At 44.6% G+C, this 26,526-nt stretch overlaps 1 protein-coding gene across 1 annotated transcript; it reads left to right on the top strand.

Moving 5' to 3' along the window:
- Nucleotides 1-205: 205 nt before the first annotated feature.
- Nucleotides 206-26,179, top strand: LOC146206449 (tetratricopeptide repeat protein 1-like). The gene is made up of 7 exons (XM_084591115.1): nucleotides 206-345; nucleotides 728-976; nucleotides 1,269-1,442; nucleotides 11,848-11,884; nucleotides 12,097-12,245; nucleotides 25,507-25,561; nucleotides 25,657-26,179. The coding sequence occupies exons 2-7, from the start codon at nucleotides 746-748 to the stop codon at nucleotides 25,770-25,772; spliced, it is 762 nt and encodes a 253-aa protein (XP_084447241.1). The 5' UTR covers nucleotides 206-345; nucleotides 728-745; the 3' UTR covers nucleotides 25,773-26,179.
- The last annotated feature ends 347 nt before the right edge of the window (nucleotides 26,180-26,526 follow it).

The raw sequence follows: 26,526 nt of genomic DNA, 5'->3' as shown, positions 1-26,526 counted from the left end.
TCACGGCCGTCGCAAAAGAAATCGAAAAGTGATGAAAAAGAAAAGAAAAGACAACTAACAATCAGAGTGAAGGCAATACTACCAGCAAAATTTTATTCATATCACTTTATGCTATAATAAATAATTAAGTTACCATTTTGGTAATTTTGAGCACGAAAATACTTTTTTTTGTTTTAAATGTTATTTTGAAACATCCCAGCTTTGCTCTTAGCAACCCTGACACGCTTGCAGCGGTAGCAGTGGATATTTTTTCGCGCATTTTGGGTCATTGATTACGTACAGTTTGCGTACGCGTAGTTTAAGTCAAAATTTATGATAAACTGTTATTGCAGGACTGCTTGACCGGTAAGGTATAACTTCCTGCAGCACTTCTGTATCGCTGGTGAAGTTTAATAATTTGTGCCTTGCATCCTGAGCTAGCTTGCGCAGAAGGGTTCTTCCCGTAATTTGACAGGTTCTTCTTTTTTGGTTTAACAAAGATGTAAATAATGAGAACGAAAGCAAAGTTTGCACCTTAGTTAATCTCACTTTACTGATGTTTGTATATATATATATATATGAAAAAAGTCTAAGGCGTGTGACTGCAGCGACCAATGAGCTCCGATGGGTGGTTGCAGCATGCCATGTCTCTGCTCTTGACAGTCATATTGTTTGTGTTGCATAGCAATCTCGTCTACGTGTTTGATATCACATGATCGTCTGCTAAACTTTAGTTGTTTTTTTTCAGCCGTCTGCGCGTGCAACCATGGCTTCAAGTCCAGAAAGTGAATACGCAGACATCAAGTCGTGTACGTCAGCTGTGGAAGGTCTAGCTGGGAGAGGGGATTCGAGTAAAGTCTGCAAAGAAGAATTGCAGAGCACGGAACATCCGACAGACTCAGAGAACGTCGAGGATGGCGAGGAAGAGGACTTGTATATTATTGACGAAGAGGAGCTTGAACAATTTGAGAAGACAATAGACGAGGAGGAGAGAAAGGTATGACTGCTCATTCTTCGGGTTCCTGGCGTGGTTTATATGAAGTGCTTACATAATGTTGCCATTCAAGCGGAGTTGATATTGGGTTTGCTTTAGTGATCGCGTTCACAGGACCTTCGCATGCTATGTTATATTTTTTTTAATAGCAACACTAAGAGCATTACTCTTGAATCTCCAGCATCCCTTGCGAAAACCATGCATTGTATGCATGATATGTACTGTAGTTGCCACCCTAATATGCTGTCACTCTGTAGCCGGACTAAAAACTTAAACTGTGTATCTGCTTTCACAGTCCAACAAGGAACGTGCATTGAAGTTGAAAGCAGAGGGTAATGCAAGTTTCAAGACTGGCCAGTATGCTGATGCAATGGAGTCCTACACAGAAGCCTTGAGGATATGTCCTCTCACATCATTAGCAGAGCGCTCGATCCTGTACTCAAATAGAGGTGCTACATGGGCAAGGCTGGTGAGTAGCTACATTTGTGAGGTCAAAGTCATAGAAGAGTTGAAACACTTGTGATATGGACCCATCCAAGCTCCATTGCAGTGTTTCAGGGAAGCTTATTGTTTATGCTCTGCCTCATAGGTACAACAGATAATAAAGTGAAATGGCTGGTAAAGACCAGTAATTTTCTCTTCATCCATGGGTGCCGTGTTGAGTAGTTAAACGCTCAGCACACTTTGTGACAGCAGCAGTGTTGTGGTTCTTGACCAACCACAAGTTGTGCAAAGCAGCATGCAGTCAAAACTGGTTCCTGTCTACATCTGGCATTCACCTTCCAAACTCAACTACTTTTTTGCATCACATTTTTTGTTTTCTTTTTTATTGCAGTGCTGTGCCATGTCACACTATTTAGTTGTCAGAACCCTGACTTCACAAAACTTCTGTGTTGAAAGGGCTCTAGTAAAGGCTGTTTAGTGAGATTGTTGCAAAATTTTGAATGAGGTGTTCTGTGGAACAAATTGGAAGAGCTTATCAATTTGTGGTGGACTCTCATTTTGTGAAGTGATGTTTGTTGAGGTGAAGGAGAACTTGAAAACCTTAGAAGAGATAAACTAGCTTGTTTGTGATTGATGTATTGCAAATTTACATACAGTTCTCACACCAGGACACCACAAGGACACATGCACAATTGCTCAGCTGGATGCCATTAAATGTATCCCAACAAAGTGTGCTATGTGTAATGTGCTTTAGAAAGAAGCCATTGTACTCTTTGTGGTCTGGGCTTTTTGGTTTACTAAAACGCTTAATGTCACTGATATTGGCATACAGTCTTCCATCTTTGGCTGTGAGACAAAAAAATTTCTCTGTGTTAACGCTGCCCTAATCAGGCTCTGACATACATACAAAGTAGACTATCTGTTATTAATGGAAAACTGCTATGAACTGAGAGTACTTTTTTTTAGAGAGAGGCAAGCTGAGTAGCCGATGTGAGAGGCTGCACCACCTTTTAGGAAAAGAAGAAAGCCATGACCTGGTTCATTGGATTGGCAAGTTGCAGGGTTGATTCGATGTCACACTTTTGTGGGACGAAAAATTCTTGCTACTGAAGGGCATCTGCAACTTGCCCGTCCTCCAACCGCAGAAATATCTTGTTAATTCTGAATCTGGGCAAGTGTCATTTGCTTCTTCTCAAACAATGCCGATCATAATTGTGCACAGTGTTTGTGCCCAATTAGGCCGATAGTTTGCATGAAGCAATATTATAAAATTTCTGCAACCAAAGCTACAATAATTTATTTTTTGGATTTCATTTATATTGTCACGTAGCCGTTCAGGCCCGTAACCAGAAGGTTGGTTTTAATAGGGGTTGACCTAGTAAACACAGAAGAGCAGGTCCAGAGAGCTCTGAGTGACAGCAGCAGACTTCAGCTTCTTCTCGAACGCCACGGGGCCACTTCTTCGAGTCCGCGCACGAAAGTCTCAATGAGCAGCCGCCTAGTGGCTGCCGTTGCACACGCTACAATATTATAAGGGGGAGGGATAAGTATTGGATGTCATTTCTTAAGTTCGAAAGAGTACCAGTCGCATATTTTTTGAGGCTGCTTCAGAGTTCTGGCTTTTTCGAGGAATGATTTCTAGGGTAAATATAATTAGGATGCTTGCTCGTTCTGTTATGGACCATAAACAACTTTATTTCTTGTTTATGGTTTTCTGAACAGTCTACATGTTTAAAGGGCCACTGTCTAAGATCTGGATATTTTGAACAATCCTGTGCTTAGATCAGACATAAAAGACTGTCCTTGCAAAATACTAGGCAATGTGTGTCTCGAGTAGCAAAAATTCAAATCAAAGCCCTGTCATGCCCTGTCAGAAAACAAATCTCTTTACCTTCTACCCTGGCACTCTAACATCTGCACTGACATCAGCACAGAAGAGGCATCCATTGGTCAGTCTATCTGACTGATGGGTGAAGGGCAGACATAGACCACACATTTTGTCATCTGCTCGTTGCGCACTTTTTTGTCGCCCGTTGACCAGGTGAAGACAAAGGACCTGGGGCATTTTCTTGTGTTGTTACCTCACTGCTCAGAAGCATGTTACTGTCCAGGTCCACTTTTGGGCCAATATTTCCAGACAGACACGCATGGTGGGGGCCATTTATTTGCGAAGATGATTGTGGATTTTCTGATCCCAACAGCACGTCAAAAGAACCCAAGGTGGAGCTTGCTCAACGGCGCTAGCGCTCATCTTCTCCCCTAGTGAAGAAATGCAGTCTTAAGCATTTGGGATGACTTAGGAAGAAAGAATTACTTCACAAAGTGGAGCCATGACTTGGGCAACCAACATACTCCACCGGACTTCATACCTCCTACCAACATTGGAGGAGGAGGGCAAATTTCGCTTGCGGAGGCTAATCAATCAGACAGGGAGTGGAAGGAGAGAAGCACAGCGAAGTAGGTTGATTGGCTTTAACTGCGCTAATAATTAGTGTGCAAAAAATGTTTGCAGCCACCTGTTCTGTGGACGATACCACTAAGTCACCGGGGTAGGAAATATTTTCGACCAGGGAGTGGTCAGTGGCCTTTTAAGCTAAACGTATTGGGTACCAGTCACATATTTTTTGAGACCACTTCATAGTTCTGGTTTATTTGAATGATGTCTAGTATAGACGATGAGGATGCTTGTTTTGTTAAGGACTATAAACTACTTCATTTCTTGTTCACATTTTTATAAACTGTCGGTACATGAGTGGTTGCAACATGGAAATGCTTATTATGTCACATTGTTTCTTTCTCATTTTTTGTGATCATTTTGTTAATTGCATTACAGCATTTTTGTATCACTGCTGAATGTGCGTAATCTTGCACATGTGCTGTAGACACATTCGTTCCTCCTAATAGCTGCCATTTTGAATGCACAGTGCCACTAATGAATACAGGTCCCTCCAGTATGAAAGAGAGCAACTCAGTTCGCATGAGGAGATGAGTTTTTTGGTCATTTCTTTACTGAAGTTGGAAACAAGTTTTGGATACTATGTACCAAAAGAAAAACTAGTTAAAAAGCAGGAAAAAATTCTGCTTATCATGCATAGTTAAGTACTTATGATCAATTGAATGCTCGAACTTTGTTTCCTTTGTATTGGAAAGCTTTTCAACTTATTTTTAAGCAAAGCTATGCTGTAAATGACAAGCGCTGAAAGGCATCTTTATGATGAAATTTACTGAGCAGACTGCTATCTTTTTAGCTGTACACTGGCTGGGCAGCTACATTTATAGGGAAGCAGCTTTTTGTGTTAAAACTGTGTTCCCTGATTCTCATGAAATGTTCTTGAGATGCAAAAGTCAGGAAGTGGGTTCTGCTTGAAAATGAAGGGACCTGTAGCTGTATTACCACAATTGCATTCAAGGCCTCATCTGTGGAAAATGCGGTGTTCTCGGCATTGTGAGTGAAAAATCACAGGTGTGGCTCTGGTAGGTTTCAATTGGCAGGTGACATAACCGGGTTCTGTTTCGTCGGTAGTTTGTGTGACGTTACCAGCCACTGCCAACTCGGGCTTTTCCATTAAGATAGGAGGGTGAGATGGCAATGCAGACTTCCAGTACCTTTGGGCAATGAGTACAACACGCTTTTCCTAGGCCATGCAACTATGTCCTTATGTGTTGATTAAAGTGAGGTTTAATAGGTGTCTCTGTTAGATGGTCTTTCACATGAGATAATAGAGCACAAATTAAGGGGTTAGTGACTAAGCAAGCAGCAAAAAGTGCATACACGAACGAGGATCTATCGCATTGTACCCTTAAAAGTGTCGCTCCAATTTTTTTTTCCTCTGGGATATTTTTTTTGCATTTGGCAGTAACATGGTGGAAGCAGCAGAGGATCTGGTTTGCAATGACCCAGAAAGCTGTCTTTTGACATCTCCCTCTGACTGAAGGGTCTATAGGTTGTTTTTAAGCAAGTGGTGAACCACGAGCTATGTGTAGCTTGAGTTTTGTGTGTCTGGCACGAAAACACTAACTCACAGGTGTGACATTTCACTTCTCAAAAGGGGTACGGTTAACTGCAGTAAAAGCTTGTTAATTCAAACTTCACGGGACCGGGAAAAAAGTCGAATTGTCCGATGTTCAAATTAGCGGCTGGTCTCGAGAAAACTGACAAGAGCCATTTGCATTATGGTAAATTTACTGTATTTACTCTCGTAAAGATTCCATTGGCTTAATGCCCCTCCCCCCCCATTTTTTCCAATGAGAACGTGAGAAAAAAAAAAAACATTAGTCTTTAGCGCTTCCCTCTGTTTAGCACCGTTGCATCCCACAGCGATGCTGCGCAGCGATAACATCACAGTTTGTTTACCTTATGGCACGCCTCGTTTCTTGTACATTTGCTTTATCTTTATCATTTCACGATTGGAGCGGGCGCCGCACCCTTCATAGCCACAAAATCATTCGAACACGTGACACACGGTGTAAGAGTAGATTAGGTGAGAGAACGGCTACATCCAGCCTTCTGCCGAAGAATTCTACTTCTGAGGGCTGCCGACAGATGGCGTAAGCAACTGTGGCCCGCTCCGCGAGCGGCGGGGCCACGTTGGCGCTATGGGTGCTGTCGGCATGCATTTGGCCTCACTGTGTCAGTATGAGCCTTAAAATTTTCTCCTCTGGTATTTAGCTTTGGGGATGTAAATAATGCTTTATATACAAGGATGATTTTAGTTTGGTTAAAGCAGAGCGTCAAAACCAACATAACTGCCGCTCAAGAAGGCAACGCTGACACGGCGTTGGCGGCACGCATTTTAATAAGGCACCACATTTTCTGTCGCATTGCACGCTTCACACTAAACCGCCAACCACATGAGGCGAGAATTCGCGGCCGCATGCTGCGCGAGACACTGTCGCGCGTGAGGGGCTGAAGGGCGCCAAAGCATTGCCGCTCGTCGCTGTCGCTCAGGTTCTGGGTTTTTAGAAAATTTCGCGTGTCGCCCGGAAGCAGCTAGCGAGGCAACCAATCGCAGAAGGCTTTGTGGTACTGAACTTCCATCCTGGCTTTTTTTGAGTGAAGTCTGCAAACGCCCACTTCGTCTGATCCTTGCATATATGAGCGCATCGATACAATTCAGTAAAAGCTTAGTAGGGTAGTGAAGAAAAAAACTATTGTTAATTTTGTAACGGAGCAGGAGAAGGTCACTGCTTGCAATGCAAGTCGGCATCGCAGTGTAGTATCGCACTGCTGCGCTGTGACCTTTAACGATGCGCGTTACAAAAAGTTCCATCAGTGTATTACCGTACTTCATGCTGTTTAGTGTAAGAAATGAACGGAATATGGCGTAACTGCACTCCCCCGGACCGAACGACGAGGCGGCGGTTACAAAGCAGCGCTGAAAACGCGCCTCTCTGTCACCAAGTCCCGTCGCTCCGTGCGGTGTGCACCAACGGCAACGACAGGCGTTGACGGCGGCGTCGAGCGACGGATCGCCAGGGGCTGTCGTCTCATGCGGTTACCGCTTTACTCTACTAGTTACTAGTTATAAGATACGCCGAACAGTGCGCTGTCTAAGGAACCGACCTCATGCCGATACCGGAAAAATACAGGATACAGGGACCCATCCCAACCAGTCTTACCGGCATTTTACGAACATGTAAATTATCTTCCTACCCCCCCCCCCCCCCCCAAAAAAAAATCACAAGTCGCTTCAGTGCATGAATGTGACGTTAGTAATTTATTCATACAACTTTAACATTTCTGAAACAAACACAAGTCGCGAAAGGTCTCCTTAATGTTGGAAATGAAGATGAAGAAAAATAAACACAAGAAAGTAAATTTCAGCACCATTGCACTCGTCCCTACCTACGAGCTCACACAACCTTTGATAATATTCGCAAATCCTGGCTCTTATTGTCATTCTGACTCTTCAATTGCCTGCAATATTGACACATGCGTAGGCACAGATAATAGTGCAGCAGTTTCTCAAGCATGTCTTCTTTATGAAGATTGCATGGAAATGTAAACTGGAAATTTTCCAGCACAGCATCAATGGTCTTATTGAACACGTGCCTGTCACTCGCATATTTTTCAAACTTCTCCTCGCAGTACTTGAAAAGGTCAAAAAGATGCGTGTTAGGTTGCGTCAGCCTGCCCCTTATTTTGAGATTCACCAGCTCGGCTTCAGGAACATTTGCGATCCCTTTTGTTCCTTTAAGCGCCTGCTTACAATCCGTGCAAGAGGTCTCGCTTGCAAGCTTTCTTAAAACAAAGCTAGTAGCGTAGTAAACGATGCGGTCTTGAACCGCTGCATCGCAGTCCTCTAGCTCAAAAACGTCTTCACAGTCCCAGCTGCCTTCGTCAATTAGCCCATCAAGCCTCAGCTTCAATTCCTGCAGTTTGTTCAGGCGCTGCTCATCCGAACTTTTGTATATCTCCCTCAAATCCGCCAGAGTGACAATAGCAGTCTGGCCCTTATCGGACGCTGTACAGTTTCCAAACTGTGGAGGTTTTAGCAAAGAATACATGCTTAGCATGTGACAGAGCTGCAAGAATGTGGGAAAGGTCGGATGTTCATTCTGTCTTCCCGCTTGTCTGATGATACCGAAGAAGCATTCTAACGGATCCTGATTCATTTTGGCCGACAGCCCATACTTGAAACCGCAGCCTTGTAGAAGGTATCTAGAAAGTTGTAGGACAGATTTCAGTGTAACGCGCAAACCTTCGGTAGTCGACTGGGTCAGAAAGAGGTCTTTTGAAATGTCACCGTGTATGACCTCTTGTTCCCATGAGTCCATTCACATGCAGTCTGGAGAGTAGTGAAATTTCTGCATCCTAGTCGAATGCCTTCTCCAGGGTAGCGGTGGTTTAGAGCGTCGAACAGGTCATTCAGAAAAAGTGTGAACTTCGCTGTCGGTTCCGCATTAGCCAGCCTTGGTGCACCTCTGCGAGCATAAAACATTATTCCTTTGGCAACAGAGTTACTGAAGAGCTGCGTGGCCAGCTTTACTCTTATCTTCAGCATGTTGGATGGGTTTACATGATTGTAAGTGAGCTTGGGCTAGACTGGAAGCGCTGCAGTGTTCTTGCTATCGGCAACAAACACAGCGTCGTAGCACGACCATATAATAAATTGGCCATCTTTCTTCAGAACTTTTTTGTCGTGCAGACGGTTGGCTCCTAATGAGGTGCGTCGGAAAAAACATACACCTTTCTTGAAACGTTTGTTGGATGTTCAAAGCAATTAACGACATGTCCCAATGTGCCACTGATGCCGAGCTGCTTCCACATTGCGCAGTTCGTGGAAGCGCCTTCGCACACAACTTCGTCGACAAACAAACCGGCCTTCACTAAATGTACAATGCACTGAATCAAAAGCTGAGCAAGGAGCATTCCCTTTGTTGACCCCTTTGATGCAAACACAACCACTGGCTGTAAATAATTTTCGCCGAAAGGCAAAAATGCAAAAACAAGGCCATGGTCTGCAAGCTCATTGCTTTGGTTGTCGCTCTCCCCATGATTGACGAGACCGGCGTAGGTCATCGTTTTGGAGTTTACACTCAATTCTTTTCTTACTTGAATTTCATCCATTATCGGCATTCCTCGGCGCTGGAAAGGAGTCTTCTTAGAGATTTTCACGTTCGAGGCTTGAAAGAAGTTATCGTCAAAACCACATTTCAAGCCCACCATGCTTATGTACTTCCTCACAGTAGTAACACATGGCAAAGGCAAAATATCATTGCTTCGTAAAAAAGTGTACGAAGCAGGGCTGTGTATGTGTAGCAATAGGCACAACAGAATCCAGTCATCTGTGTATCTCCGGTTTCTTGTTGTTGCGCTCCGGGCAGCTGAAATATGTTCCTCTAGCAAAAGCATCTGCGCTGGTGGCATATTCAGGGCTTGCAGTTTACTTCTGACATCTTCTTCCTGAAATTTTTTTAGCTCTGTTCTGGTGTCCTGTACCTGCTTGATCAAGAGCTTGTTGCGCTTCATAAGCCGCACTCGTGATGGCTGCAACGCTGATTTTGCATGGCGTAAAGCTTTGAGCTCCTCCTGCTGGGAAGGCGGCACAGAAAGCCTAATGCGCTTCAATGGTCGCTCCTGCTTCGCTCTTGCAGCTTGGCGGTCGGCATGCAACCTAAAGGTGTCGATGAGACCGTGGCAGTGATGACATATGACACCTCCAGGTGACAGTAATAGGCACTTGTTGTGTCTCCATCTCTTGTGGCCTTCAACGGAAGCACACTCTGGATGCCCACTCGAGAAGTCCTTCAAACTCGGCCCTCAGGCACATATTAAGGCTATCAATAGCTTGGAGCATAACTTCAATTTCAGATGACGATGCGGCAACCGAATTTATACCAACAGCAGCACAATCCATAGGCCTGCCGAAGACATACGCCTGAACTGTCAGGTCACTCTTCACATGCAAAGGCTTTCTATTGAAAATTTCTTAAGAATTGACCCTTTGCCTGTGTGTTACCTGTGCGTCGATAAACACAATGTCCTTCACCCCTGCAGCGTCGGTGTGATGCACTGCCCACGAATGCTGAGGCAGGCAAATGCTTCCTGCTTCGTTGAAGAGTGTTTCAAATGGTGAGCTAACTGTGACAGTCTCACAGGATGACGCAACGTCGTTTTCACCAAGAGCGGTTGCCGCAGGGAGAGTTGTGTCAGTGGGCAATGTTGATCTGACGCCGCTGCTGCTGCTGCTGCTGCTTTGAGAGACTGAAGTTGCACGATCAGACAGTCGCTTCGCTGTCTTGCGAGGACTCTTGATCCGCTTGGAGAGGTAGCTCGGCGCCCCTACAAAGATAGACGGAATAGCGTCTTTTGTGAGGCTAGCTCTTTTCTTCCCGGACATTAACATGCAGCCATCGATTTCCGCTGACCATGTCTTCAAGATGAAGTGGGGAGCAAAATGTGTTTCACAAACATGATTGGTTCTTTGCAGTACACGATCTTTGCGAGGTATTGCTCGCCGCCACGCTTCAAGCCTTGCTTCCTCGTCCGGCGGCTTGAAAAGCGAGTACTTCTTGCACAATTTGTAGCCGCTATTACAAAAGTGCACAGAACACTTCACCATGACACCGCCGCATAAAATAACGATCACAGAGATCCAGATTTCATTAAACACGAGCATGAAAGCAGAAGCAAGTCGCGGCAGACAAAGAACACAAATGGCGCGAAGGGCGAAATAGGGCAATAGTTGCGAGCGCCATCTGTTGAAGCTCTGCGCAAGCAGAATCTTGCGGCCTCATCTCTACGTAGCGGCTCGCCCGCGCCGTTCACTCACCTAAACTACTCTTACACCATGGCGTGACAGCATCAAACGCCTTTGAAGCGAACAAGGCTGAAAGCCAGCGTCATAATCGCGGCTGACCATGTGCTTTCATTGATGACTGATGGGTGAATGGATGGCGAGTGAATGGATCTGTCGCAAAAAAAAATTTTTTTTCCTGCGTAATGATTTGTTTTTTAATTTGGAGACTCCTAGTGCCCATCCGACGTCAAAGCCTTTTTTCATGGGCGTTGGCTGGGACCGCGCCAGCAGAAATACTTATCCATATTTCAGAGTCAACGGGGATTGAATTAATGACTATTTAGTTCCTCTCTTCCTCTCTCTTCTCATCTGATGAAAAGAGAGGAGTCGCTGGAGAAAGCTTTGATGTTGGGAAAGGTTGCGGGTCACCGGAAAAGGGGTAGGCAGCGAACGCGATGGTTAGATGGCATCCTCGGGGCGCTGCAGATGAAGTTATGTGATGTTAGGAAGATAGCGAGAGACCGGAAAGCGTGGCGTGATATGGTCCATAGGGTTACGAAGAGTTGGACACGGCTGAACGATTGAACTGAACTGAGTTCCAAGTTTCAGGGGTTGTGCGGTAGAAAGAGCAGGCAGCTGCCGCTGCCAACTTCTACCCTAGCTCCCGGGCCGCTGGCTGCTGTGCCGGTCATGGCGCCATTTGGGCTTTACACACAAACCAGTTTCGTCTTCTTTCCCCATTTGTACGAGTGCAGCCTCTAACTATGCTGCCCTATCACGGAGGCGTTTCTTTGGCCATGTGCTGAGCGGTAGGCAGTCAGACACGGTGGCGCATAGTTCGAATTATCCGTAACGGAACTGACCGCGTTTGAATTAACGGGCTTTTTTATGCACAGACCTCTATGGAGCTTGGCCAGACTAAGTAGTGTAGTTTAAATTACCCGAAAATTCAAATTATCGGGGTTCAAATTAATGAGCTTTCATATTCATTAGTGCATTACTCTGAATCCATTTTGGCTGCTGGGCCACTAGGTTGACTGTACTGGTTCACCGTGCTTTTTGTCAAGGTGGCACACATACAGTACCATTATGCAGCTGGAAGAATATGTATTGTTGTTGGTTGCTATTATTGTTAATTGTCTTCATTTTTGTCTAGTTCAAGCCTTCTGCTTCATTGTTATATTTCAGGAAAAGAAGAAATTGGCTATAAAGGATTGCACTAAAGGTGAGTAATAGCTTCACAGATACATAGCAATACCAGACATGATTTGTTATTCATTCATTAGGAGAATTACGTGGCAGTTATTACTAGCTTTATCAATAGTGTTTTAAATATGCAGTTTGTTTTGCATCAGTCTTCAAAGTTAGTCAAATACTATGCTGTTCTAAAGCTGTGGCTGTCGTGTCAGTGCTTAATTCTAATTCTTTTGCCATCAGCCATAGAGCTGAACCCCTCCTATGTAAAGCCCATCCTGAAGAGAGCACAGCTCTACAAGGAGACGACAAATCTGGATGATGCACTGAAGGACTACCAGCGTGTCCTGGAACTAGACCCCAGCATTGGAGAGGCACGGCACGCATGCATGGTGAGGCTGAGTGAATTTTAATTTTCTTTAAACCCTGTCACCTATGACTGCAGGATGGCCAACTTTGTAACATCTGTTAAGTGTATATTTGTTCCATGGGCTTCATATCTTTCTTTTTTTTGTCGGCTTACAATGGAGCCTTTTTATAATGGCTGTCATTGTAATGAATGGTTGCCTATTTTGAACGACTGCAGTGCTACCATCAATATATGTAGGGTGTGTTCAGATAGGAACGGTAACCGAGGTCCCATGACCATTTTTTGCTTTCAATGAAATTTTTATATTTGGCGGGCAAATGTCTCATCACAAAGGAATGAACCTTAGTTATGCAAGATATAGCGTAGTTTCCTCGAAAAAAAAAAAAAATATATCACTAGAGGGGGAAAACATCATTTTTTTTTTTTTCAAAAAAAGTTGCACGTTTGAATACCTGCTGCTTCCGCACCAAGATCTTGCCATCTATTATTTTTTACTTGCTCAATCTATACAATCTATGCAGCTTTTATTTTTAGAATGACTATTAGAAACCCCTTTTCTTATTGCAGTTGATTTAGTAAAGATCTCAATTTTTGCTTCAGGAGTGGCGCACTGAAAAAAATTTAAATTTTCAACTTTGCATACTGGCATGATGCCTTAAATTGTTGCATTAAAACTTTTGCTCTTTATTATGGAGGTTATGTTCTTAGTTTCACACAAAATTTGGAGCTCTAGATGGCTAGGTGTGTTCTCCACAATGCATCAAAATTTCCCGAAATTTGAAAACGGCAAAAAAGGGGCAACTTTGATTCCAGTTGAAAAAAAAACACTTCATCTTCGATTTTTTTTAGGATTCCTCTCAAGAACCCTCAATGCCTCATAAATGCTATGGACTAAAAAAATGTTGCGTTATATGTTCAAAATTATAAAAATAGATATAAAGCTGAGTGCTTGTCCTGAAAATTGCAAATATTCAGCTCTACATTCCGGCATGACCTAATAAAGTGTTGCAACTGAAACCTTTGTCTGTATTATCCAGGCCTTGGTTTTTATTTCTGGAAAAATTTAAAGCACTAGAATTTTTCGTTCTTTCAGCCAAAATTCAAACATAGAAAAAAATTAACTTTGATTCGAATTTAAGAAACTACTCCACCTTTGATTTTTATCTAAACCTCCTAAAAACAATCCTAAGTACTTTACAAATATCAGACACTGATGAGTTTTGCATTATGTAAAATAAAATATCAAAATGTATATAAATCAGAGCACACGTTTGTAACCTATAGAAGTGCTTATGGCTTCTGCTTAACGTATTAGCTTCTGCGGCCGGCGATCCGCCGGCCGTACAGGCTGAAGCCAAAGCCGCTTTGGCCGGCGAATCGCCGGCCGCTTTGGCCGGCGAATCGCCGGCCGCTCAGAGTACGGTTACTTTTGCCGTTATTCAATAAATGGCAGCACAACACAACTTTTGTAGCAATTACTTGATGTGTTTTCTACCAAAGGGACATAGTTGTCCACTGTCCGAGGTAAGTGTGGTGTCTTGATTCAGACCAGACGCATGACACGGGACCACGCAAGCGCAGTATGCAAAAACCCTCCTTTATTCGTCACAGTGAAGCCACTTATATAGGGAATCATATTGAATGACGATGACGATATATACACTGAAAAAAACGAAACTGAAACAATAAGGATACAACATCGCCTCCCGCTTGAAAAATACAACATAGTAATTTGCAACAACCAAAATAACACGAACTAAACACTTATTGTTCAGGTAAAGAGAACCCAAATCTTTCTACAGGTCGGCGTATTCTAGTGCTGCGACGCAAAGGTTGCTCCACCGAATCCTCTAAAGGAGCAACCACTTCTTCATTAACTTTCAGCCCTTGTTTCCGGCAATCGCATCAATTCACCCTGTTCAGCGTCTGCGCGGCTTTCAGGCCCAGCGGTACCCGAGCAGTGATGAGGCAATTCCCATGCCCATTGTTCTATTGTCTGCGATTGATTGCAGGGAACCCGAACTAGTTTAGACGCGTTCCAACAACGACCGTCGCTCATCAAAAAGCTATTTTTGCCTTTTCTGCCGACAATCTTGAAAGGTCCCGTCTAGTTTACCGACGCTTTCCCACCGTCTGCTGTCTTGCGTACACGAATGAAGTCCCCTACTCTAAAGGCTGGTCTTTTCGCACCTCGCCTCCTGTCCGTATACTGTTTTGCATACATCTGCTTCGTCCTAACCCTAGCAGGAACATTTTTATTCGAACAGGCATGGCCACCCTCTCTTGTCGGCAAACCCACTGTATTCAGTCTTGTCCTTGGCTGGCGCCCGTGGAGCAACTTAGCTGGTGACACACCCGTTGTCGCATGCGGCGTCGACCTATATATGGCGAAATAGTCAACCACAGCAGCCTGGAGGGGCCGTTGCTCCAATCGGGCAACCTGCATGAAATCTTTCAGCACGCGATTAAAACGTTCAATCGTGCCGTTTCCCTGTGGATAGTACAGAGAAGAACAACGATGCGCAATACCCCTCTCTCTTGAGGCCCGATAATAATCTTGTTCTTTGCATTACTCAGGAGGATTGCTCAATAAAAGAACGAGATTATTATCGGGCCTCAAGCTGTTATTCTTGGCCTAAAGCTGTTATTCTTGGACTGATCTTACGTTTTGGGACCATGGTAGTTTAAAGAATCTTTTTTCCTCAAGTACATGGGCTTCGTGGCTTCGTAGACGTTGGCAAGTTAAAGTTTTTCAATACATAGGGACTACCGTAAAAAGCCCGCATAGAGTATGAGGTTTTTTTCAAAATTTTAGGATGTAAAATTTCCGCCTCGTACTATATTCGGGTCCCAAAATTTTCAGCCCCAAGTTCGTAGTTCTTGTTTCGTTACAGCCTGGAAATATCATCATCAAGGTTCGCAACGAAAGATGCGCCGTCTAGTGGTGGCGTCAGCTACCTTTCTTTCTCTGTTTACAGTGTTCTAGAACACTGTACTCTGTTGATGCGTCGCCATTGTCGCCATTTTGGACATCGACTAGGCTACTAGGCGAAGCGCGCATGTCAGTGACAATGTCGAGTCCACGGAAGCAATATTCAGCTGCTTTCAAAAGAAAAGTAATAGTAGCAGCTGAGACCATCGGAAATTCTGCGGCAGGGCGACAGTTCGGCGTCACCGAGGGCAGCATTCGTGAATTGAGAAAACAGAAAGAAGCCCTCTTTGCGTGCTCTGGCCTAAGACGAAGTTTCCGGGGGCCAAAAAACGGAGCATATCCGGAGATTGAGCAAGGCCTGACCTCCTTCGTACAGGAACAGCGTGGACATCATCTGCCTGTGAACATCGAGTTGCTCCAAGCAAAGGCAAGAGAGATCGCAGCGGAAAAAAACATCCCACTGAGCAATTTCAAAGCCAGTAGGCACTGGGTGTCTCGGTATATGCACCGCGCTGGGTTTTCGTTGCGTCGAAGGACGTCAATATCCCAGAAGCTACCCGCAAGCTATGAGGAGCAGCTTGTGGCGTTTCAGCGGTACGTTATATCGCTGCGAAAAAATGTGAACTTTCCGCTGGGCCAGATCGGCAACGCCGATCAGACTCTGGTGTACCTAGACATGCCCTCTGCACTCACAGTGCATGAAAAAGGCAGCAGGCAGGTTTGTCTGCGTGCGAGCGGAAATGAAAAAACACGGGTGACCGTAATGTTGGCATGCACTGCGGATGGCCGCAAGCTACCACCCTACATAGTGTTCAAGCGGAAAACTTTGCCAAAAGGTGAGCAGATTCCCAAGAATGTTGTCGTCCGATGCCAGGACAAAGGTTGGATGGACGAGACTTTAGTCCTGGATTGGATAAAGTCCGTATGGTGTCGGCGGCCTGGAGCACTGCTCGGTTTACCGTCAATCCTTGTGTTGGACGCCTTCCGCTGCCACCTAGCAGACTCTGTCAAGAGACTGCTACGTGAATCTCGCACCGAGCTCGTCGTCATCCCAGGAGGGATGACATCGCAATTGCAAACGCTCGACGTATGCATAAACAAGCCTTTTAAAGACTCCGTGAAACGCTGTTATTGGTGTTATTGAAACTATTGAAAAAGGTGTTATTGAAACTAGATAAGTGCTGGACTGAATCCTGGCTTTAGCAGTCATGTTTTGGCGGAGGTGAAGCGCAAAAATGATTGTGTGCTTTGCGAGGTTAGCACATGTCAAAGAACTCAAGGTAGTCTAAATTAACCTGGAGCCCTCTGCTGACACGTGTCCCTCGTAGCTCACGTGTCACTTAATGATGTTAAACCCTATAGTTTATAATTCTAGATAAATTCCAGACGGGTTTGTGTTGGCGACCTTTAAGATCAGTTGGTGTGTGCGTGCATGCTAGCTCTGGAAAGTGTAAGTGGATGGATAGATAGATCGATAGGGAGGAGGAGGGAAGGCAGGGATATTAACCAGAAAGGCCTCCAGTTGGCTACCCTACACTGGGGAAAAGGGATAAGTGGATGAAAGATGGGAAGAGAAAGGGGACGTGAAGTACAGTCAGAATTTGTCACTCAAGCTGGTGGCTGTTAGATAACTAAACAGTTTTCTGTATGCCTTGAAGGCAGTCGACTGTCGTGGCCACGGACCAAGGATCTTATTTGCCGTTAAAGGATGAGGATCAAGGTGGTCCAGCGCACAACGTAGCTCATGTCTTTCACTCACAAATGTAAGACATTTACATAGGAGATGTTCTATTGTTTCTTCACAGCCACAATTTTCACAAGCAGGGCTGTCGGCCGTTTCGGTCTTGAAAGCACACTTGTTGGTGAACGCAACATCGAGCCATAAATGACTCAGCAACGTTGCTTCTTGACGCGCTATCTTATGGGGAAGGCGGAGGCGCAGTTCAGGATCCAGTGCCCTGAGGCGGTGGTTGGTGGTTGCAAAACTCCGTGTTCCATGCTGAAATTATGTTCTCCAGGGCCAAAGAACGAAGCGCACTTGCTGCGTCAACTCTCAATATGGGGATTTTGACTGGAACGCCGTCGCTGTGGGCAGAACTGGCAGCTTCGTCAGCCTGGCGGTTTCCATTGATGCTGCAGTGTCCTGGTAGCCACTGAAAAATAATAGTGACCTTTCAATATTGCATCGTGGTACAGCTGGTGGATCTCTCCCAACGAGTTGTTCACGTGATCCGCGGCGTAGTGCTGCTTGCAGGCCTTGAAGGGCTGCTTTAGAATCTGAGAATACTGTCCAGTAATGTGGATGTTGTTTGCAAATGAATTCAACTGCCGTGCGTAGGGCAACTAGTTCAGCACCAGTTGAAGAAGGCAGATATGATGTTTTAACCTTTATCAGGATTGATTTGGCCGGTATTACCACAGACCCCGCGGAACTGGTTAGATTAACTGAGCCGTGTGTGTAGACATGTATGCGATTTTGATGTTTGAAGTACAGGTAATCCAATGTCAATTTTTTAAGAGCAGGTGATTAGATTCTGGCTTTCTTCGTAATTCCAGGAATATAAATTTGTATCCTTGGTCCATGTAGACTCTATAGGAAAGCGTGGTCTTACAGCAGGGGTGAACTGCAAAGAAATATAGGTGCGATGAGCTTCTATAACTTTGGCGAATGCAGTGCTTGGCCTAATTACTGGAAGGGTTGCTAGATGATGACTAGGCACCCTTGTTAGGTGCCAAATAAGCGTTCTGATTGTATCAACAGCGATATGTGTGGTAACAGGATGATGCCAGGCGATAAGAACAGTCGCTTGCTGTTGGGGCACATTTAGGGAGTCCAAGGCATTATACGAAGAGCTTGAGCTTGCAGACTTTGAGTATGGGGAATCTGTATCGCATGTAGCCCAGAAACAGTGACAGGTACAGTTGGAGCAAATGAATTCAACTGCCGTGCGTAGGGCAGCTAGTTCAGCACCAGTTGAAGAAGGCAGATATGACGTTTTAGCCTTTATCAGGATTGACTTGGCCGGTATTACCACAGACCCCGCGGAACTGGTTAGATTAACTGAGCCATGTGTGTAGACATGTATGCGATTTTGATGTTTGAAGTACAGGTAATCCAATGTCAATTTTTTAAGAGCAGGTGATTAGATTCTGGCTTTCTTCGTAATTCCAGGAATATAAATTTGTATCCTTGGTCCATGTAGACTCTATAGGAAAGCGTGGTCTTACAGCAGGGGTGAACTGCAAGGAAATATAGGTGCGATGAGCTTCTATAACTTTGGCGAATGCAGTGCTAGGCCTAATTACTGGAAGGGTTGCTAGATGATGACTAGGCACCCTTGTTAGGTGCCAAATAAGCGTTCTGATTGTATCAACAGCGATATGTGTGGTAACAGGATGATGCCAGGCGATAAGAACAGTCGCTTGCTGTTGGGGCACATTTAGGGAGTCCAAGGCATTATACGAAGAGCTTGAGCTTGCAGACTTTGAGTATGGGGAATCTGTATCGCATGTAGCCCAGAAACAGTGACAGGTACAGTTGGAGCATCGCATCGAGTGCACTGGTGTGCCCCAGGACTTTCCCCCTAGGAAGGAGAGAACTTGGACAATTTCTACAAGTTTGCTTCTCATTCCTCTGAGATGAGGGCTCCACGAAGCATTACTATCAATGACAACTCCAATGGATCGGTGGCTTCACTCGTAGGGAATGGGTTTTCCATTGATGCATATTGGGTACCTTGATTGTTTCACGTGTAAAAGCCACGAGGGAACACTTCTTGGTTGAAATATCTAGGCCTTGCAGACGAAGGCATGACGTCAATATCATTGAAGCCTTTTGCAGCCTCGCACGAACTTGGGGACGAGTCACATTGGATGACCAAACACATATATCATCTGCATAGATGTAGGTTTGAACAGATTGTGGTAATCAGTCTTCGAGACCGATGAGAGTAAGGTTGAAGAGAGTCGGGCTGAGCACTCCACTTTGTGAAACTCCACGCAAACATCAATGTAGAGACGTTGGTATGCCTTCAGTCTGGATGTAAAGGAACCTCTCTCTCTGACAGGTAACTTAAATTTCGCTATAACGAAGTCGTAAGAGCGCCACATTTCTTTTGCTATAACCATTAAAATATTGTAAGTTTAACTGCTATATACAAGGGGGTACTTACTACAGGTAAGCCATCGCCGAGCTATCAGCTCTAGGCGCTTTTGCGTCCTTGGTAAAATACCTGATCCCATGCAGCAAGAAACTGGAGTCAAACACATTGGAACTGATTTTACTGACATTCATGTCGATGGTGCGAAAAAAACAGTGATGCTACGCTGCTGAGTCTTCCGTAGACGAAGGACGGCCTTCTCAGTAGCAGATGCTATATTGACTCCACCTCTGCCATCTTCATTGGCGCCGAAGTAGCGGCGCAGCAGGTCTACTGTGTCCAGTGCTTGGGACGACACATTCGTCGTCGCTTTCTTTGGGCACCCGGGCTGCAAAAACGAAATCGCCTGTCAGCTTCTCCATTTCACAACGTCGGCATCCGCACTTACATACTCGCAGAAGGTTTCACCTTTGCGCACAACACCAGCGTCATGGAGCGCTTTGACGCTACAGCTTCATCCGAATCGGTGACATCTTTGGGTGCGGCGGCTACATGGTCTGTTGAGTCGTCGGTGTCATTTCGTTGGCGGCAAATGACGCGTGTCGAAAACGGTTGGCGATGGTGCTGATAGTCACATTCATCCATGCTGCGTGAAACATCTCTATTGCCATGTACAAGTCGATCTTCATGTCGTGGTTCAAGTGCATGTTGAGAAGTAGCTGGTCTATCACCTGCTTACGGTACCTAGCCTTGAAAGACATGATCACACCCTGGTCGAGGGGCTGTATCACTGCCATGCAGTTCGGAGCCAAGAGCCGAAGTTCAATGTTTTCCAGCGCCGCAGTTGTGTGGTGGGCAGCACAGTTGTACAAGACAAGGGATATCTTTTGATTCTGCCTCTTAAATTTCTCATCCAAGTCTCGTAGCCATCCCACAAAAATTTCCCTCGTCATCCAGGCTTTTTTGTTTGACAGGTAACTGCAGTTGAAGTCTCCTCTTTCCTTTAAAACATCGCGGTGGCGCACTTTTTTCAATCACCAAAAGTGACATCATCTCAGACCATCCATGTTCGTGCAGAGGAGTACAGTGACGCGGACTTTATTATGTTTACCACCGCGATGAAGCTCGCCTTTTAAAGATAAGGTTTTGTGGCAACATTTGATAGAAGACAGCAGTCTTGTCGACGTTGAACAGATCTTTTTCTGCATACTTATCAAAGAGCAGACAAACGCTGGCTTTTACCCAGCTTGTTGCTGTTTCCGCATTGACGGCCTGGGACTCACCAGCGACAACCCTGCTGATGATACCACGGCGTTCCTTAAAACGCTGTAGCCAGCCATCACTTGCAACAAAGCTGTCGTGGCCCATAATGTAAACAAAGTCTTTTGCTTTCCTCTGGAGCAGTGCCCCACTAATGGCCAAATTCGCAGCCCTGGCGTCCAAAAACCACTTGGAGAGCGCCTCTTCTACTGCTTCATAAGCAAAGGACCGTAGCTTTCTTCGGCTGCCTTTTACGCCATGTGCGACAGCACCAGTGATGGTCTCTTTGTTGCTCAAAATTGTAGAAAGAGTGCTCAGTGCGGTGCCAAAGTCTTTGGCCACTTGAGTCTTCTTCTTTCCTGGCGTAATAGCTCTGATTATGAGGGTTTTCTCATTCAGGGCAATAACTTTGCTTTTTCGCTTCGAGCAGCTGCTGTCGTTGCTTCTGCCATCCATTCTTCAGTTGTGACTAGCACGGCGGCACACCAGCTACTGAGTTCGAGCGAAATCTTCTTCGGCCCGCATATGGAACAAAGCAAATGACTGCGCGTGGCACGTAATTGTGCCTGTGCGCACGAACTGTCAGACTTGGCCTGGCTTGGCTTGCAGCATAGCCTGACGATGAGCAGCAGCACGGGAGATTTAAACTGCCTCGATGGAGACCCGCTAAGCGTCACGCAACGCAATGCTTGTGGAAAAGGGGGCCGGTTAATTCTCATTTTGTAATAAAAATTTTTCGTTATATTTATTGATCAGTAAATTTTTTTCCAATAAATTGAAATTTTCAACACACAGATTTCTATGGAGATGCTCAATTGGCATTATGAATCTTTTGTTATATCCAATGTTTCGTTATAAACCATTACGCTATAGTGAGATTTAAGTGTAGCTGCGTATCCAGCTGAGCATGTGGCCTCCTATCTCAGCAGCTGCCAGGGTGTCCAGAATGGCCTGATTTGTTACGTTGTCATAGGCGCTCATGATCCTTGATGTCCAAAAACAGTGCTACTGTCAATCGTCAAAGACTTAAGCTGTTGCACAGACGTTACGAGGTCAACCACATTGTCAATAAAGGAACAGCCACAGTGAAGCCCGGACATAAAATTTGGATAAATTTTGTATCGCTGCAGGTATCATTCGACGCGTGTTAGTAACATTCTTTCCGTGACTTTGCTGACGCAGCTGGCTTGTGCAATTGGACGGTATGAAGCAAGGTCGAGTGGCGATTTTCCTGGTTTCAGAAGTGGAACCAGACGACTGGTCTTCCATTCTTTAGGAACTGTGCCATCATATCATGACTTATTGTAATTATCCAAAAGGTACCACCGAGCTTCCTGGCTAAGATTAGATAGTGCGGACTATGTCACACCATCGGGCCCTGGCGATGATGACTTTTCACAGCATGCCAGCGCAGCATCAAGTTCCTCCATGGAGAAGGGAAGATCCATCCGTGAATCCCTCAAAGGTGGAACGTCGCAGCAATGTAGCGTTGTGGATGGGTTCTGTGGGACTATTCTTGCGCAGAAATCTTGGCTACCTCTCTCTTTGGTGGAGCACGAGGGAGTTGAACTGGAGAAGCTGTTGAGTGGACGTGCAAAGGCCACGAATGACTCTTCAGGCACGTGTCAGAGACTTGCATGGATCTAGTTTTTAATCGCTAGGCATGAGCATCATGGAAAGGGAAGCTACTGCACACAAAGTCTGTGTATAGCCAGTGGCAGCTATTTCCAACATTTGAATCCTACCAGCCATGTGGTATGCCTTGGTGGCTTAGCTGTCACACGCCATTGTGTGCCCAATTGGCTCTCTGTCTTGTATTCTGCTATCATCATGAGGAAGTCTCGCAAGCTGTGACATTTTGGAGGCTACTTACCCGTACAGAGCCATGGAGGATGTGCAACTTGTTTGCTGAAATTTGGCCATGGCACGTCAAAAGATCTTGCTCATGTATGACTATTGTGTGCAGCACCGCATGCCATCCTTAACTACTGTGATCGCAGTCTCCTTGCCGTCTATCGCTACATGCAAGATCAAACTATTGGACATAGGCATCATCTGAGTGATGGAGCTGGCCTGTCGGCAGTACATCAGCCAGGGCATGCTGATTGCAACTGACCATATGGGTAGACAGAATTGCTTCCATAAGGCGAGGTGTATGGGTCCAGAAATGAAGGGTGATGCTGTCAAACACCCATGTAATCAGATTCACGGGGATTTCTAGCAATGTGTTCAGTGCACAGCTGGCCAAACTTAATGCCGCCTAGGATAACTTCACTGGAGGGGATGATGACACCAACATTGCATACTCATGCACTTATGACGTCATTGTATATGAAGAACGAGTGTTCCCTGGCTACCGAGAATCTGCTGAAGATTTGAAGAAGGCTGAACTACCACCAGTTGCTGAGCGCTTCTGAATCGCTACCATTAGTTTGCATCCCTAACGCAGCTATAGTTTGCAGCTGGAGGTTCCGCGTGGACTATATATAACTGTGCTGAAAACCTTGAAAGCACTGTGGCAGAGTCTGCAGGTGGGCTTCTTGACAAACATCTTAAATAAGCGCTCTGTCATCACTTCATATTTTTGCCTTGTTCTTTTTTTTTTTTTTTTTTTTGCTGCAATACGGGAAGTTCACTTTCCATATTTAGTTGAGCCTAGGCTGGAATTGATTCTAAGCCGACAACCGAAAGTTGAAGACCAGGAGAAACAGAAATATCTTTCTTGATTGTAAGCTATAGGAAAACAGCTACAAAATGAAAGTCATTTGTCACAAGCCTGCCTCCCACTTACTTGTCATCGCTGGTCTCCTTGTCACTGTCCTTTTCATACAGTGCAAAATCTTCTCTTCCACCAAGTGCGGTATAAATTCAGCAAATTCAGCATTTCCTGAATGAGTGTGCAACCAACCCTTCTGGGATGTCATCCCAGGTTGCGTCAATCCAGGTTCCTACTGCTCCTAGAGATGCGAGCTTGATTGAAGTGGTCTGTTGGCAGTAGCTCTCATGTTCCAGTGAGTCAGTCTCCATAAAGCTTTTGTAGCTGTGTTTTGAGAGGCTTGTTAATACAGATGTCAAGAAGCTGTAGCTTGCTTGTCATGGCACCAGGTATAACCAGATTTGGCGAGTAGAACATCAGTTTGTCTGTCAGATTCCCACAGTAAGAATCGAAGATAAAGTACATGGCTTTTAGCGGTGTTTCAAAGAAAATAATTAGTGCATACCCTTAATAAATTACTGTTAAACTTAAAGCTTACGACTAAAAGTTGTGCCAAACTCTTCAAGCGCTGTTCATATCCAGCACGCAGATTGCCAGGTCATGTGGCAGGACAAAGCTCCACGACCCTTGGGGTTACTACTTGATGTCATAGCCGTCATCTGAAGTGCTTCTGTCAGCTACGGCTATGAGTATTAATGGCTACAGAGCTGTTTTCTGATGGACTGTCGGGGGGGGGGGGGCATCACCTGCATGCAATTTTTCCAGTTATATGCTTTGGATTAGATTAGATTACATTACATTACATATACCTTTGATTACTGTACTCCTCATGTGTTGTTTTTTGTTGTTCAGGTTGTGTGATGCTGCGAAGTGGGAATTCATCAGATTTGACTCTGTAATTAATTTGATTTAAAGGGCCACCAACTGGTGTTTAACTTTTCTTTACAGCAGAGCAATTCTCATTGTCATACAGCAGTTCTCACAGTAGTGTATTTGCGCCTATTGTGGTCACGAAAGTGTATATGCATCTTAACTTCTTTTTCGGTTCTACTGAGAACCGGCATCAGTAGCTCTATTTTGACCCCCCTCTCCACTTGAATCACAGCCTGGGTCACATCCATAAGTTGGGTGGCTAATGCGGAGTTCATGCTCTGTGTTGCACCTATCTGTCCCGTATTGCTGTGAGCCACTGCAGCATTCTCATGCAGCTCTCATTGTAATTGAAAATCTTGTTTCTGGCACAGCTGTGCTCAAGTGAGCCTGTGGTTTTTTATATTATTCATATCATTTGCAAGGCTGGCTGTGCACAATTCTTAGGACACTGCAAGCGTGGATACCTTGCACTAGCCTGCAATGTATCAACTTCAAGGCATCAGTGTTTTTTGGAAATGAAGCACTTATTGAGCTGGGAGCTTCAAACCTAAAGCTCTACAGTTAGCTTCTGTGCAGTGTCATTCAGTGTTATATATCGATGTTAGCATGAGAAAGCATATAGTGCATTACTTATTACATCTGATCAGGGAAGCCAGTATAGGTTGCACAATATTGTCCAGCTTTTGCTTGGCTGTATAGGTTATTGTAAAAAAAATAAAGGCTCGAAATTTCTAATATGATCCGAGTATGTTTTTTATTCAGCTTATAGTAGAACCTCGTTGATGCTTTCCTGGATCATATGATTTCCTGTTTCATACGTTCAAAATCGTGGGCAGTAAAACATCTCCCATAGAGTTACACTATTTTTCTCCTGGGTAATGCGTTCTTTGATAATATGGTTTCCCGGTTATTACGTTCAAAATTTGAACAAATTGTGGTAATATAATACATTTTGCAATAAACTGGATGTATGCTAATGAGCGCTTGCGGAATGAAAACTGATCGGCGGTGCCAGCCTGCTAAAGTTGCTTTCCTGTAGTGCAAGGGTGCAAAGGGGCAAAGTATCAAAGAAAGCCAACGAGCCAACATACGAGGTGCCCTTTCCTGTGGAAACATAACTTCATGAAGAGAAATGCTATGGCTTCTTTGCGGTGCCTTGGGGGCACAGGGGTGAACCATTTGATAACTACAATTCGCCTGCATACGAGCGGGCCGGATCTGGGGGACGCAACATGATCCAAAGTGCAGCGACTGTAAGCAATCGCGATGGCTTCTCCACGTGTCACCGGTCTAGGAGTTGTGGGATGTCGTAGGTGTTGCTGTGCAAAAATATATTGAGCGCATTTTCACTGCTGACTTGAAGAATTGTGGGATTACAAAGTTTGTTTCTTGTTTTCAACAGACACTACCTGATGAGATCAAAGAGAGAAATGAGAAATTGCAAGGTGAAATGTTAGGTAAGGGTTGGTTCTTTATTTTTTTCTTTACACTACTCACCTAATCTGGCAGTTCGCATTTTAAAAATCTGATGCTCTTGGTTTGTTGCCCGCAGGTAAACTGAAGGAGCTTGGAAACCTTGTTCTGAAACCATTTGGTGTCTCGACTGATAATTTCAAGCTCGTTAAAGATGGTGATGGGTCTGGATATAAAATACAGTTTATGAAGTGATTGCAAAATTGTGAAGTTATAAATAAATTTTAGCAGTTACATTTGGTTTCTATTATGCTTGTTATGTTCCGTCTTGGAGTGACCTTTGCTTCCAGCAACTTTTAGTCTGTTCAGCTTTGTAGACATAGAGAGTGCACTTGTGCCGGATGCTCACAATAGCTTATTTAAAACAAAATTAAACACTGCACAGAGCATCTCTTTTAGCTGGTTGCTTCTTCAGACATTAATTCTTGTCTGTACTTATGCAGGCTATAGAAAGAGAAAAAACTGTGACTACTTACATGTAATGATTATTTGACACTTCTACATGGTTCCCATTCTGTTCGCTCTTTTTGAAAGGAATATTATAGGCTGTTCATTCTAACAAATATATTTGTGTCTCTTAATGCTCTCAAAATAGTTCCCTTATACGCTTTGAAACTTCATATCGAAAAAGGTAAAAAATAACCTCGTATCGTGAAGGTGTAATCTTAAGATTTTTAGGTTGTGAAAGTGACTTTTATTTGTAGACGGTGGACATCACAGAAACTTGGTTGCAAATTGCACCTTCTTTTTGCTCTCAACCACAGTTTAGGAGTTTTCACTTGCGCCGTGAAAGAGTTGCTTGATTGCTGTCGTGTCAATAAGAAAGTGAGGCAGGTAACCTCATAAATTTGGCATGCTGGAAATCTTTTATCTTGCTTCTGGCCTCGTAGTAATAAATGTTTCAAAGCATATTACGAGGGTTGGTTAAAATTACCTGTACTTTGCATTC

Source organism: Amblyomma maculatum, chromosome 1 (genome assembly GCF_055883805.1).
Source record: "Amblyomma maculatum isolate TAMU_Amacu chromosome 1, ASM5588380v1, whole genome shotgun sequence".
NCBI classification, from domain to species: Eukaryota; Metazoa; Arthropoda; class Arachnida; order Ixodida; family Ixodidae; genus Amblyomma; species Amblyomma maculatum.
Note: the sequence above shows the minus strand (reverse complement) of the source record. Positions and strands in the feature narration are given on the sequence as shown.